At 37.1% G+C, this 16,534-nt stretch overlaps 1 protein-coding gene across 3 annotated transcripts in view; it reads left to right on the top strand.

Moving 5' to 3' along the window:
- DYM (dymeclin) overlaps window positions 1-16,534 on the top strand; it is a 388,874-nt gene that overhangs the window by 150,383 nt on the left and 221,957 nt on the right. For all 3 annotated transcript variants that reach the window (XM_040264506.1, XM_040264509.1, XM_040264508.1), the window contains 2 exons: window positions 11,862-11,975; window positions 13,008-13,102. In XM_040264506.1, coding sequence (XP_040120440.1) covers window positions 11,862-11,975; window positions 13,008-13,102 — 209 coding nt within the window. The remainder of the gene's footprint in view (window positions 1-11,861; window positions 11,976-13,007; window positions 13,103-16,534) is intronic.

The raw sequence follows: 16,534 nt of genomic DNA on the forward strand, positions 1-16,534 counted from the left end.
ATTTCTCTTTAGAAGCAGGCACTAAAACTTTGTTTGAAAATTCTTTGTGTGGGCAGGACTTTATCAATATAATGTGCTCTATGTAGTCAATTTCTCTGGATATCCTGCTCTCTGTAAGCCTTTTCTTTTGGGGTGGTCAATTTCTTTGAAGGGATTCTTACAGTCTACTATGGGGGTCTAGTATGAGACGAGACTGGGAGCTTCACTCTTCAGGTATAAACACTTGCTTCTTTAGAAGAGATTTTGTGTGATCTTTTCTCTCCTGTTCCCATTGAAGTTATTTTTGCCTCTTATGTAGTATGACTATCATTTCAACTAAGGTTTAAGGAATACTGGTGCTATAGAACGGAGAAGGCAATGGCAACCCACTTCAGTACTCTTGCCTGGAAAATCCCACGGACAGAGGAGCCTGGTGGGCTGTAGTCCATGGGGTTGCTAAGAGTCGGACACGGCTGAGCGACTTCACTTTCACTTTTCACTTTCATGCACTGGAGAAGAAAATGGCAACCCACTCCAGTATTCTTGCCTGGAGAATCCCAGGGACAGGGGAGCCTGATGGGCTGCCGTCTGTGGCATCGCACAGAGTCTGCTGTGCAGAGTCTGACTTAGCAGAAGCAGCAGCAGTGCTATAAAAAGAGGATAAAACATATAAAATTTTTGATCCTCATATTTAGTAAAGTACCTCAAGAAAAAAATTTGCATTGCTTTAGTTTTTTTTTTAAAGAGCATTTGTCTTTCTTTTGATAAGGAATGAAAAAGTATGATTTTCAAAAATGCTTTTCAATTAAAGTACAAAATAGAAAGTATACAGATTTTAAAGGTACAACTTGCAAGTTTCTATACATGTATATACCTGTGTTAATAACACCCAGATCACATTATTGAACGTTTCTAGCATAATAAAAGACTCTCTTTTGCATATTTTGGTCAATACCCCACACCACCCAGAGTTAAATACATTCTAGAAGAATTCCCTCCCAGTAGATTGGCTTTTACCTCTTCCTGAAATACAGTTGTTTCTGGGGAAAAATTGGTACAGGATACATGGACTCTCACAGCATTTTTCTTAAAACTACAGTTATTTCAAAATAAAAAATCTATTAAAATTTAAAACAGTGGGGAGAAATTTGGAAAAATACTTCTCAAGAGAAGCTATATAAACACATGGAAAGTATATAAAAATGGTATATAAGTGTATAAAATGGTATATAAGTATATAAAAATGCCTGTCACTAGGCATTAAGAAGTGAGATTAGTGTGTTCTCTTTTATTTTGGCTTCTCTCACTCAGTACAGTCTTGCTGAAATTCACAAATGTTATTGCATCATTAGTTTGTTTTTTTAATTGCCATATACTATTCCATTCTGTGAATATGCCACTGTATATTTATTCATCCCCTTCTTGGTGAGTATTTGGCTTTTTTTCCACTTGGGGCCTATTTTTGCTAAAGCAGCTGTGCGTATATGATCCAGGAATCCCACTCCTGGGCATATATCTAAAGAAAACCATAATTTAAGAAGATACATGCACCCTGGTCTTCATTGCAGCACTCTTTACAATAGCCAAGACATGGAAGCAATCTAAATATCCAGAGGAATGGATAAAGATGTGGTACATATATACAATGGAATATTACCTAGCCATTACAAAGAATGAAATAATGCCATTTACAGCAACATGGAGATTGGGGAAATATTGTATGATATTGCTCTTAATGGGCTTCCCTTGTGGCTCAGCTGGTAAGGAATCGGCCTACAATGCGGGAGACCTGGGTTCGATCCCTGGGTTGGGAAGAACCCCTGGAGAGAGGGGAAAGGCTGCCTACTCCAGTATTCTGGCCTAGAGAATTCCATGGACTATACAGTCCTTGGGGTCGCAAAGAGTCGAATACGACTAAGCAACTTTCACTTGCTCTTATGGGAAATCGAAAAAGAAATGATTCAAAGGAACTTATTTGCAAAACAGAGGCAGACTCACAGACTTAGAGAATGAACTTATGGTTTTAAGGAGGGACGGGTGAGGGGGTGGGAAAGTTAGGGAGTTTGGGATTAACATGTACACACTGCTATATTTAAAATGAATAACCAACAAGGACCTACTGTATAGCATGAGGAGCTCTGCTCAATATTATGTAACAACCTAAATGGGAAAATAACTTGAAAAAGAAAAATACATGTTTATATGTATAACTGAATCACTTTGCTGTACACCTGAAACTATCACAACATTGTTAATAAACTGTATAGTAATATGAAGTTGAGACTTTTTAAAAATTAGTTCTGTTTTCACTGCATATGCTATAATTAAATTTTATTTCTATTTCTTGATGAAAAAGAGGTATAATCAAAGATTTGTACATTTAAAAGTTTAAGATTACCCTCGTCTGTGTTCTGATTATGCCGTGGATAGGAAAACTTCTTTGAATACTCTAAAAACATCTGTTTTACTTGTTTTTGGGGGCACTGGATCTCCGTTGCTTTGCTTGGCTTTCTCTGTTAGTGGTGAGCAGGGGTTTCTCTTCTCTGTGTTGAGTGGGCTTCTCATTTTGGTGGCTTCTCTTGTCGCAGAGCACAGGCCCCAGACAGGCAGGCTTTGGGAGTGGCAGCACGCGGACTCAGTAGTTGGGGGCTCATGGGTTTACTTGCTCCGCGGCCTGTGGAATATTCCTGACCAGGGCTGGAACCCATGTCCCCTGCTTTGGCAGATGGATTCTTATCCACTGTGCTACCAGGGAAGTCCCAGCAAACTCTTTCTTCACGAACATTGTCTGTTACCATATTCGTTATCTGTTTTTCAGTCTCTTTCTTGGTTATTGGGTGAGCCCCAAGAATAATCTGGGATCTTTTGTTCCTGAAAACAGACACAGCATTGCTAATTTCCTATGCTCTTTAAATCAGGAGCTGAGCATATTATATGCTGATCAGTTTCATTGTCCCATTTGTAAATATGCTTGCTGTGGAAATACTTGCTTGTGGCTCAGGAAAAAAAAATGTGTACTTTAAAGCATAAAAAGTGAGTTGTTTATGAAAAAAGGAAGTTTAAAATTAAAGGAAATCTAAATGGCAGTATTTGTAAATGTTATAATTGACTACCCAGAAAATTCAAGACTCTAGTAGTAGAAATGTTAAGAAAGTTGAACAAACTTTCTGAATCATAGATCCAGAAACTAAACTATACAAACTAAATATTGTTTCTGCATACAAATAACAAAAACCTTCAAAGTGTGGTATAGAGAGAGTACTTAACAATAGCAGTAAAACTACTGTGAACCTAGGAATCAATCTAAAAGAAGTATAATTTTTTCATGGCATGAATTGTCACTAGTTGTTAAGTTGTATCCAACTCTTTTGCGAACCCCATGGACTGTGGCCTGCCAGCCTCCTCTATCCATGGGATTTCCCAGTCTAAAACAGTGGAGCAGTTGCCATTTCCTTCTCTAGAGGATCTTCTTGACTTAGGGATAGAATCTTCATCTCCTACATTGGTAGGTGGATTCTTTACCACTGAGCCACCAAGGAGGCCCAAATGAAAAATACTAAATATGTATTAATAAGAGAGAGATACTGCATTCACAGATGGGAAGACTGAGTGTCATAAAATTGTTAATTTGCCTTTGAATTAATTACTATATTCTCTGATCAAAATCTTAGCTGTTTGTGTGTGTGTGTGTGTGTGAGCCTTGAAAAGCTAATTCCAGAAATTATAGGGAAAAGCAAAAAGCCTAGAAGTTTTTGAAACATTTCATTGTGGAGTTATTCACCCTACTAGACAGATCAGTTGTAAAACTTTTAGTACTTAAGATTGTGTTTTATTAACAAGGGAATAGAAAATAGACAAATGGAAAGAACTTAGTTCAGAAACTACACACTCAAATATGGAAATGTGAAGTGTGATAGAAGTTCAGTTCAGTCACTTAGTCGTGTCCGACTCTTTGCAACCCCATGTACTACAGCACACCAGGCTTCCCTGTCCATCACTAACTCCCAGAGCTTGCTCAAACTTGTCTGTCGAGTTGATGATGCCATCCAACCATCTCATCCTTTGTCGTCCTCTTGTCCTCCTGCCTTCAGTCTTTCCCAGCATCGGGGTCTTTTCCAGTGAGTCAGTTTGTCACATCAGGTGGCCAGAGTATTGGAATTTCAGCTTCAGCATCAGTCCTTCCAGTGAATAGTCAGGACTGATTTCCTTTCGGATTGACTGGTTTGATCTCCTTGCTGTCCAAGGGACTCTCAGGAGTCTTCTCCAACACCACAGTTTAAAAGCATCAATTCTAAGTAGTAAGTAAATTTTTTTTCTGAGTTTGAGAACATAGCTCATCCAAATGGAAAAAGTAGAATTAGATTATCTTGTCCTACATACAAAGAGAAATTCCAATTGGATTAATAAGACTAGCTATGAAAAACTGCACTTAAAAATCTTCAAAGAGAAATTAAAGGATAATATTTCTATAAACTTGCTGAGAAAGGGATTTCTTAAGTGTAAAATGCATAAACCATGAATGAAAATAAATGTTTGACTACATTAAAATGAAATTTTTCACTGTTTGAATAAGTGAAAAAAAGATACAGACAGAAAGATGGGTTAGCGTTTTTAATTTTAAGAACCCTTATAATCAGTTACAAAAACAAAAGTGTTGCTAGAATAATGGACAAAGTAATAGAAAACAGAATAAAAACCTGAGTAACTGGTAAGCATCTTTAAAGGCTGTTCAACTTGATGATTCATCAGCATCATTCTTATTAAGGTAACTGAAATGTGTGCTCATCAGATTGGCAAAAAGTATGAGATGTCATATGTTAGGTGAGGATATAGAGAAAAAGGACTCTCATATACTGGTGGTAGCAGTATAAACTGACAGAACCACTTTTGAGAGGAATTTAGCCTCTCACATTCCTCATATTACCTGCAGAAATAAATATTTTACCTCCTACCAATTCCATTTCCTGATTTGAGTCCTAGGAAAAACTTTATTCACAAGAGCACATTTGAAGGACTGTTCCTTGTAGTACTGTTCATAGTGTTCCAGAAACTGCAAACAGCAATAACATAAGTGACATACTACAGAGGAACTGTTAATGCAACGAATGAAATAGAACTACATGGACTGATCATAATGAATTCAAAAATATTCATAATAATGAAGTATCACATTTAGGAGAATGGTTGCCAGAGGTTAGCTGAGGAGCTTTAGGTGCTTCACAAGTGAAAATATTAACATTTGCTAAAACTGGGTGATGGATACAGTGGTGTTCTCTAACTAGAGTATTCAGTCAAGCTTTCTGAGTTGATGGAAATCTTCTGTAACTGCACTGTCCAATATAGCAAGCAGCACTTGAAATGTGGCCAGTGTGACTGACAAATTAAATTTTTAATTTTATTAAATTTTAATCTCTGGCTGGTGCTGGTTGGATACTGGAGCTCTGTACTTTTTAGTTAATAATATTATTAAATTAATGTTAATTATTTAATTAATATTATTAAATTTAGTTAATAATATTAACTAAAATAGCCCTGATAGCTCAGTTGGTAAAAAATCCACCTGCAATGCAGGAGACCCCAGTTCAATTCCTGGGTCAAAGATCCGCTAGAGAAGGGATAGGCTACCCACTCCAGTATCCTTGGGCTTCCCTTGTGGCTCAGCTGCTAAAGAATCTGCCCGCAATGCGGGAGACCTGGGTTTGATCCCTGGATTGGGGAGATCCCCTGGAGAAGGGAAAGGCTACCCACTCCAGTATTCTGGCCTGGAGAATTCCATGAACTGTATAGTCAGTGGGGTCTCAAAGAGTTGGACACAATTGAGTGACTTTCACTTACTTAACCAAAACATACATACATATGTAATTACTAATTTTTTAAAACATTTATATGTTTATTTATTTTTGGCTGCAGCAGGTCTTAGTTGCAGCACATGGGGGTTTCTTTGCGGTGCCCGGGCTTCTCTCTAGTAGTGGTGCACAGGCTTAGAAGCAAAACATACACATATTTTTAAAAGAAACTGTTCAGTGGCTTTGCAGTTCTTCTTCCTAACAAATTCTTGGTGATGTGCTCATGAAGTCACTAAGTACCACAAACAGAGTAGCTTAAAAGGGATTTTACAGGTATTTTTGTTTTCTAAATGAATGTGATTCCTAACTTAAGGTATTTAATGTCAGGATACAGAGTGTATGGAGAATAAGGACTCCCTGTTTCTGAGTTTGCTGTAGTGACATTTTGGATAGTGAGGGCAAGGATCTATGTTGCAGCATTGTTTTTCACAGGGGAAAAACTGGAAATAACCTAAATTTCCATAATAGAAGAGTGGATAAAACAGTGGGGCCTCCTGGCACAGGACTATCTATCCAGTGTTTGGATGGAGTAAAGTAGAGGTGATGTTCAGCTGTTTACCTGGCATGGCACCAGAGAGAGCAGTCATGCAGTAAGAATGGTTCTCAGCTATTTGCCCTTTGTTCTCTACTCTGCATTAATTGCCAAACCAGGAGGAGGTCCTGGGGTAGTGGCTGGGGGAAGCAGCTATTTTACTAACTAATATAGAAGTAGTTCTTAAAAAAAATCAGTACTATTAATACTAGGTTGGCAAATGTGATGAATATTCATTTTTCTTATATGTATCCATATAGAAGAGTTTCAAAGATGTATTGAGTGAAAAAACTATGATGCAACCAGATATTTAAGTATATCAGTTTACTAGTGCTGCCATAGCAAACTGGGTGGCTTAAAATGAACAGAAATTGATTGTTACTGTTCTGGAGACTAAAAATCCAAAAGCATGGTGTCAGCAGGGCCATGCTATTGCTGAAGGTCCTAAGGGAGGTGATTCCTTGTCTCTTGTTATCCGTCCTTGATGTTCTTTGGCTTGCAGCTGCATCCAGCCTCTGTCATCACATGGCCTTTTCTCATATGCCTCCTCTTCTTATAAGGACACCAGTCATATAGGATTTTATACTACCCTAATCCAGTATAAGCTCTCTTGACTGTATCTACAAAGACCCTATTTCCAAATAAAGTCTCAATGACAGGTTTTGGGTGACACCAGTTTGGAAGACACTATTCAGTATGATACATTATGATGTTGTTTATGTAAACTAGAAACTATACAAAGGAGTGTGTGTATGTGTGTGAACATGTGTGTGTGAACATGTGTGTCTGCGCATGCACACATATTTCAGTTTGCTATACACATAAAGTATTTGAAATGGACTGGAAAGATATAGTCCAAACTCAAGATAGTGGTTGTTCCTCTTTGGGGAAATAAAATGGAATTTTTTAATGTTAATGAAATGTTACTGTCAGTTGTGGGAGTATGTAAGTTAATTATTTGTGCTTTTCTATGTATAAATTTAATTTCTTGAAGAGTTGATATTATATATTACTATGTAATATTCTAGCCTATGTAACATATGGAAGAAATGTATTCAATAAAGATAAATCATATGGGGAAAAAGGCTGAAAAGAAGACATAAACAATTATATATTTTTTGCAAAGAAAGATATTTTCAGATCCTCCAGGGCTTTTCTTCTATGTATTGAGTTATTTTAGCATAAAATGATAAACAGATAGAATATGTAATCAAGCTGATAAATCTATAAGTATTAAACTGTATGAACATTGAATGCAAGAGATGAGGAATTTCTTTTATAAGAACCAAATAAATAGGTCAAAATCTACAGCTAGGTAATGAAGAAAATTTTCTGTATGCTGCCTATTATATATCAGTGTCCTGTGGAAAGCTGTGTGAGCTCTGTAACTAATTATTTTTAATTTTTCTTAGACACTACCAGAATTTCCAGACAATAATTTACTTTTAACAGTAAGAAAAGATGGACCTTTATGTGAATGCTAAATTGTATTTCTGATTTTCATAGTAATGTCATAAGTTTACTATGTGGATACTTACTAAATATGTACTGAATGTTGAATGAATAAGACTACTTTTATTCAAAACACTTGTTCCATCCAGTTTTCTAATTGACACACACAGGCAGATGTTAAGAACCAGTGACCTCGGTTTCAAATAAGGGTGGCTTATGATAATTTATTTGTAAACACAGAAGCCAAAGGAGAAGAGAAACCAAACTATATTCAGGCTTGTGACCTTTTAAAAGACAGAGACTCTTCTCACTAGTTAAGCTGCCTGTTGAGTGTCCTGGGTTAGTATTCCCCTGTAGACTTAGAGCTGTGATTCTTAACCTTCTTGGTCTTTACACTTAAAAATAGTTGAGGACAGCAAATAACATCTTTATGTGGGTTATTGTTCTCTATGTTAACTGTATTAGGAATTAAAACTGACACTTAAAAAATATTTGATTAGTTAATTTAGAAATAATTATTACAATAAACCCATTACACATTAGCATCAGTAACAGATTTTTATGAAAGTAACTGTTTTCCACAAACAAAAATTTAGTGAGAAAAGCAGCATTGTTTTATGTTTTTGCAAATCTCTTTAATGGATTGCCTCAACAGAGTCTCAGGTCTCCTTCTTTATTAAATTAATTGTGCTATTAGGCATGTTAGGTAGCCTTCAGAAAACTGAACTCTACATTCATGAGAGAGTAAGAGTAGAGAGAAACGTCTTGGTATTAGGATGAAGATAGTTTTGACCTTGAGAATGCTCCAGAAATGTCTCAGGGACTCCTAGAGGTCCCGGGACTGCATTTTGAGAACTTCTGCCTTTGACACTAAGTCAGAGGGACTGAGCTTCATGTCATTATAAAGATTCCACTGGCAAATTTCATCGTTTTGAATATTTTCATGTAGTACCATTTGTTTTACACGTAGGTTACCTCTTCTAGTTGATTAAGGCATTATTAGTCATGAATAAATGGAAATGCTTCAAATTTTACATTTTTTACTTCACAGATGACACTCAGTTACCATGTACTGGGCATTTCTAAATGCCATCCTTGTGTGGCACAGAGCCTGCTGTCCATGGTCAGGGTTGGGTTATTTGTGATGGGGATGCTGGGTGACATAGGTCTCTTGCTAAAGCGTTGAACTGAGTGTAAAAACTATGGGCATTTACATGAAGGTGAAGATATTTCTTTACTTTTTTATTTTTATCTGTTTCCATGCCCTTTTCTCATTTTAAATATTGTTTGGAATTTGGGGGAAGGCAAACTTAGCAGATAAATGTCTATTTTATTGGTCTTTTAGAAGAATTAATGTCAACCATATTACTTAGATTTAGTTATATTTTTCTGATTTCATGGATTATAGTTATGAGGTTTGGGGAGTTGTTACTATTTTGTTGTTGTTGTTTAGTAGTCCGTATTTTCCTTCTCTTGACTTCTTGTAGCAGTTACTGTTTTATTGTTGTCATCACGGTGATGAGGAGGGGCAGGGAAGCACTTATGTGTGTGGTGGTATGCATTCTCCCTGGAAATAATGCATGGGTGGTTCATGCTGAGTCGCTCGCTGCACACTTAAAAGTACTTTTCTATACTTATGTGTTGGTTTCTCTAGATAAGAATTCTAGAATGATCATCTATTCCTCCAAATTTTGTAGACGTTTTCATGTTGTCCTTCAAATGTATACTGTTCAAGATGAGAAATCTAATGTTGGTCTGCTTTTCTTTCTTTTGGTGATAACATGTTTCTTCTGTCTAGAAGCCAGTAGGATTTTGTCATAAACTGTAGACCAGAAATCTTACCGGAATACGTTTTGAATTTTTTCCCCCAGTATTTTTGTCTAAAGTGTTGCAAGTTTCTCTTTCCCTCAAAGGAATTTTCTGTCACTAATTTTCTGTTTTTCTTCTACAGTCCTTCCTTAGTGTCAGGGGGGATTGGTTCCAGGACCTGCCGTGGATGTTCAGATCTGTGGATGTTCAGATCCTCAGATGTTCAGGTCCCATAGTTGGCCCTCTGTGTATCTGAGGATGCAACCACCTAATATGGAGGACTGACTATTATGCTTATTGAAAAAAATAACTCCATATAAATGGACCCATGCAGTTCAAACCCATGTCATTCAAGAGATTGAATTCTTTTCTTTCTAGAACTCTTAAGTATATTTTGGATTGCCACGTTTCTCTTATATTTTGTCTTTTTGTCTTTTATTGCTGTTTTCTGAGGGGACTTCTGAGTTTTGCCTTTCAGATCACAAATTCTCTTTTCCATTGTGCCCATTCTGCTAATTCTTTTCTCTCTCTTAAGTTTCATTCATCACTCTTTTTAGTCTTTAGTGGCTTTTCTTCATTCGTGATTCTCATTTCTCATAGTAGCCTTTTCTTATTTTGTGGTTAACAGTATTCTGTCAGATCTCATCAAAAATACTGATTACAATTTTTAAAAAGTTTCCCTAGTCTCTTAAATTATCTTTGTTTAATTGGGGGTCTGTTTGTTCTTCTTGTTTAGTTTCACTTTATTTTTATTTATTTCATGCAATATTATTTATAATACTTATTTCATACAATTTAGCTTTCATATTATTTTTTATTTAGTAAAATTTTAATTATAAACACAATAAATGTAAACATAATTAGAAAAAATAGTATAATGAATTTCTATGGATTCATCAACAGTCTTATGTTCTTATTTCATCTACCTGCTCCACCCTCTCTGCCTTTTCTGTTTTGGCTAAAATAGATTTCTTAATCCTATAAATCATATATATAAAATTTCATTTGAAAATATTTAAATATTTCATGCCCATAAATGTGAGCATAAAAAAGTAAATATAGCACCATTATCACATCCAACAATATTGACAGTATTTTATTGTGCCTACTAATATTCAGTTTTCTTTAAAATGTCTTTCTTGAGTTGGTTGATTTGAATCAGTTTCCAAAGCCTGCTTAATGCATTTAGTTCTTAACTCAATCTGCAACAGTGTTTTCCTCTCTCTCCCTACTACACCATTTATTTTTTATAGAAACTGGCTTGTTTATTTAGTAGAATTTCATACATTTGGCTTTGGCTGATTATATCATTGTGTTATTTATCATGTTTTTCAGTCCTCTGTATTTCATACTTACTGGCAGTTAGAACAGAGGCTTGATTGGATTCAGCTTATCTTTTAGATTACTGAATTTCTCTGCTTTTTCTGTAGCTTCTTGTTGTCCGTTCATAGTTGTAAAAGAAAGTCAGACTCACTTGTTTTGAAAGGTGAGGGGTGCCTCCTTTCGGAAGATGTGGATGGTAAGAGTCCACTGCAGAGAAAGGGCAGGAATCAGCCAGAAGTCTTGTTCTTTTCCAGGTATAGATGGAAAGAATGTGGCACCTTGGCTCCATGTCAAGGAGAAAAGAAGTGGGGGTGACCTCAGTGGAAGAGGATGTTAGGGTTTTGTGCGTTTTGCCTCCTTCACTGTGGCCCAGAATTGGCTGCGGTGTTGCGCAGTTTTTCTCTGTCTCTAGACAGTTCTCACTTACCGAGGCCTGGAGGCAAGCCCCAGAGCCTCCTGCTCTGAAGAGCCTGAGCCGAGCGTGGGCCTATCTCTTCTTGAAAACCTTGGCTAATTTACACTGTTGGTCTCTCCTTGACACAGGGATGCAGATTTTCTGTGGTTGTTGGGACAACTCTACTTTTCAAGACACTTCTTGGTTTTCTTTCTTTTTGCTTTCAAATGAGGGACCTTTGACGGTTGTGCTGTCAGTCTTATCCTCCATACCATACCTTTTTAGATATAGTTCCTTTTTGTCTACTAATGATATTGTCGTCTATTTTTCTTTTAATTTGAGAATGAAGAAGAAGTAAATACGTCACAGTTTTGCTATCTTGAACTGAAATTCTCATGATTTATTTTTACATACTATTTAACTCACCTTCAGAGCAAATCCATGGCTTATCAGAAATTGTAGGCATGGATAATCCCTTCTTCCATAAAGCAGTCATACTTACTTAAACTTTTCTTCCCCATTACAGATGTTAAAAAATATTACTTGGTATTCAGAGCGGGTTTTAACTGAAATTTCACTGGGAAGTCTCCTGATACTGGTTGTAATAAGAACCATTCAGTACAACATGACAAGGACAAGAGTAAGTATTCTGTAGCTGTTTTTCTACCTTTGTATATACAATGCAATAAAGACTATAGTTTAAAGCAGTCTCAATATTTAGAGTGCTAACATTCTCATGGAATATGGTAGAAGAGTATAGATCAGCATATATTCTCTGTATTATGATCCTAAGGTTATGTTTTTAGTGTCTACGTCTGAGTATTTCATAGGTTGTATGATCAGAGAGATTTTACATGAATAGTAAATAAGCAGTGTGGCACCTTTAGATAAAAGATATTGTATGCCTTTGCTGAACTGATAAAACTGACTTAAGTTTAAGAAGTGGCAACAACAAACTTTAAGAAGATGCAGACACAAGAAAATATGAATTCGGATGGGACAGAAGCATAGAAGAAGAGAGAATAGTTTCACTTTAAAGGGTGAAAGGAAAATTTCAACTAGGTTGTATTTGGTATACCTTAGAGCAGATGTCAGCTCCAGCCGCTAGAGAAGTAGTATACAGAATTCATAGCTCAGAGAAATGGTCAAGTTAACTGCACCATTTTTAGTTACTCCCTTCTGGGAGGCTGACGTAGATACATGTCTACAATCTTTTATCTGAAACTCTACGTGTCTACAGTCTTTTATCTGAAGCTCTTGGGGCCACATGTGTGTTTTAGAATGGAGAATTTTTTTATTTTAGAAAGATAATTATAGTTCTTACACTACACAATATGCAATCGTTAGGTTCTAGAGCCACACACTGTAACTAGACATTAATATTTCTGCAGTGAAATATTTCAGTCTTCTCCAGGGTGGGCTTAATGAAGACCATAAATACCATCATCGTCTTTTGTGCCAGATGTTGCTTCCAAATTAGTGGTGAAAAAACTTTCTGCACTTTACGGGTTTTGGAATTAAAGGAAATGGATTGGTGGGTCTGAATTTTCTGAAATCAGTGACACTTGACTTTCCACTTGCTTCTGGTTAACCTTGCTGAAAATGTCTAGAAGACCTGACGTGTGTTTTAAACTTCTCTCTGATGTGTGTTCAAACATCTGCTCTCTGGCAGGACAAGTACCTTCACACAAACTGTCTGGCAGCTCTAGCAAATATGTCTGCGCAGTTTCGTTCCCTCCATCAGTATGCTGCCCAGAGGATCGTCAGGTAAACACAGCTATGAAAGAGATGCTGGTTTTGGCTTTTTGAAAAGAATACTATGGTGGTCCCTTTTAAAATGCTATCTATGAGGAATATCACATTTTTCTACTTAATTTTTAATCACCTTCTTGTTTGGTTGAAAATACCTTGTTCTGCTTTGTTTTCTAACTCAGACTTTTTAATCAGAGTCAGTTGTATTTGCTTTCAACCTTCCTATGAAAATCTAGGTTTAAGCTTGTGTGATAGCCTTTTGCAGAGGAGCAGGTCTATTTCTTAGTAATGCAAACTAAATCTTGATTCACGTATTTGCTGAGCATCACTCTGCCCTTTCAAAAAGGAGTTATCTACTTGTTTTAGAGAATTTCTTTCATAGCAGTTAACCATTTTATTATTTCCTGTTCCTGGAGAAGGAAATGGCGACCCATTCCAGTATTCTTGCCTGGGAAATCCCATGGACAGAGGAGCCTTGCAGGCTACAGTCCATGGAGTTGCAAAGAGTTGGACACGACTGAAGTGACTAAGCATGCATGCATGCATTGCTGCCATAATGGATTACCACAAATTAGTGGCTTAACACACATTGTATGGCAAAAATCACTACAATATTGTAAAGTAATTAGCCTCCAATTAAATAAATTAAAAAAAAAACACATTCGTTATACAATTCTGTGGGTTAGACATTCAACAGGGGTCTCACCAGGCTAGAATCAAGATATCAGGAGGTCTGTATCCTTTTCTGAAGGCCCTCGAGGAGAGTCTCTTTCCTTGCCTTTTCCAGCTGCCAGAAGCTTCCCACATTCCTTGGCTCATGGCCCCTTCCTGTGTTTTCAAAGCCAGCAACAGTAGGTTGTCAAGTCCTGCTCACATCTCATCACTCCAATGACCTCTTCTACTTTGAGGACTCCTGTGAATGCCTTGACCTTACCTGAATAATGCAGGATGATCTACCCACCTCAAGGCCCTCGGCTGAATCACAACTAGAGTCCCTCTTTCCTTGTAAGGTTAAATATTCATAGGTTCATGGAGAGGAGATGTGGACATTCTCAGGGAGCCATTATTCTGCTTGTCAAAACATCACCAGAAACTCCCATCCCTTCCCTGTTCTTTGCCAAAGACAATCTTTCAGGTTAGGAAAACTAATTAACAAGTCAATGAATGAATATCATTTGCAAGATTTTACAATTATGGTACTTTCTTATGTTCAGGCAGAATGCTCAGTATTCTCCTAGCAACTCCCAAGTAGACCATTTGTTGTGTATTCAGTGATACTAGATCCTTTCTTTTAATTCTTGATTTTGAGGCAGTGCAGCCCTGACGATTAGTTGTGTTCCAGTCATTGGTGATTATCACAACTCCATGTCACTTTTAAACTTAGATCTCACTTTCCATCCTTTGGTTAGAGACAGTTATTGACCTGGGCTCATTTTTAATAATTAGTCATAATTAACTTAGGTTCTTAGTCTATTTGTCTTCAGAATTTAGCACAAGATAATTTTCTTTGACTCATTGCTTTAATAATACATCATTTTGAATTTTATTTTATTATTTTGGTTTGTACTTGAGAGATTGTCTGTTTGACTGACTCTGGACTCAACTTTGGAACTCAACTTTCTGTGCTGACTAAAGTAGAAAGCCAGTGGTATTTGGAGAAATAAATATTAAATTTGTGATTTGGGAATATTTAGATCAAGTTTATTATCATTAAGGAGTAGTGCTTTAATTCATTTTACTGGCGCACTTTTTTTTTTTTTTTAGCATTTAGTGCACAACTGTGTTAGGCAGTGCCAAGCATATCAAAATTAGTTATAAGAATTACTGCCCTTACATAGTTTGTAATTCAGTAGCCAAGATTAAGCAAAAAACCAACATATAATAATTCCAGCAGAATGTAGTAAATATTAGAGTGAAAAGAAAAATCTCTGCAATGAGGGTGAGGGGTTGGTTTAGAGAATGGTGAGGTCACATCTCATTAAAAAATTGGGCAAATAAATAGAGAGGGACAGCTCTAGAGACTGGCCTGATAGGGGAAAGCATCAACCAAACAACCCAAAACAAGAGGTGAGAGAGCATGGTTTACATTTAGAAGATAACTGCTTCATTCATTTGGTATGTTGTGGACCGGTGCAGAGATTATAGGAGAGAAGCTTGGAAGAACCAGCTGGGTCCTTCCTGTGGAGGAGTTTATAAGCTATTAGATTCACAGTTCAGGACAATGGAAGGAATAGAAAGAAAAGATCTCATTTTCTATACCAACAACAACAACAAAAAAGAAAAGTCAATGAGTGAGTTGTAAATGGATTTGAAAAGAAAGACTTTAAATGTCTAGAGTTATCAGTGTTAGCTGATTTTGGTCTGTTGTTTGTCACACTGAAGGCCATGCAGTTCTCACGGTTCCCCAGTGTGGTCAGCACTTCTGGTCCAGGTGCCATAATGGAGTAGATAGACCAGAGCATCTGTATCACGTTGCAGGGAGCTTTAGAAAAGCATAGTGTTGGCCCGACTTCAGATCTGCCGAATCAGAACCTTCCATTTCTACAAGATCCCAGAATGATTTGTTCATGCCTTAAAGTTTGGAAAGTACTTTGAGTTTGGGCCTGGGAATAAGATTTAATTCCTTAGGAAACACTTGTCTTGAATTGGAAGTGGGAGCAAGCTTTTTTTGTATCTTGAGGAAACTCATTCTCCACTAAATGTTTGTGTTTAGGGGATAAAATTATAAAGTATAATAAGGAATGCATAACCCAAAACTGTTTAGATACACAGAAGATTTATTACAGCAGCACATCTCAAGACTCACCAGATGCTGTAACAGCCCCTTCAAGTGAGAAATCATTAGTTTTCACATTTACGTTTGCTAAATCCTTTTTTAGGAAGGGATTACACAGTTTTGTATCCATCATTTGCAAACTTAGAGGAGTCAGTATTTCATGTGCTCATCAACAAAATGCAAAACAGAGTAACGTGTTTCATTACTGTGAAAGTTAAATGTGAATAAAGCTTTAAAAAGTCTTCAGTTCAGTCACTCAGTCGTGTCTGACTCTTTGCGACCAAATGAATCCCAGCACGCCAGGCCTCCCTGTCTATCACCAACTCCCGGAGTTCACCCAAACTCACGTCCATCGAGTCAGTGATGCCATCCAGCCATCTCATCCTCGGTTGTCCCCTTCTCCTCCTGCCCCCAATCCTTCCCAGCATCAGAGTCTTTTCCAATGAGTCAACTCTTCACATGAGGTGGCCAAAGTACTGGAGCTTCAGCTTTGGCATCATTCCTTCCAAAGAAATCCCAGGGCTGATCTCCTTCAGAATGGACTGGTTGGATCTCCTTGCAGTCCAAGGGACTCTCAAGAGTCTTCTCCAACACCACAGTTCAAAAGCATCAATTCTTCGGTGCTCAGCCTTCTTCACAGTCCAACTCTCACATCCATACATGACCACTGG

Source organism: Oryx dammah, unplaced genomic scaffold (assembly GCF_014754425.2).
Source record: "Oryx dammah isolate SB20612 unplaced genomic scaffold, SCBI_Odam_1.1 HiC_scaffold_22, whole genome shotgun sequence".
Taxonomy (NCBI): Eukaryota; Metazoa; Chordata; class Mammalia; order Artiodactyla; family Bovidae; genus Oryx; species Oryx dammah.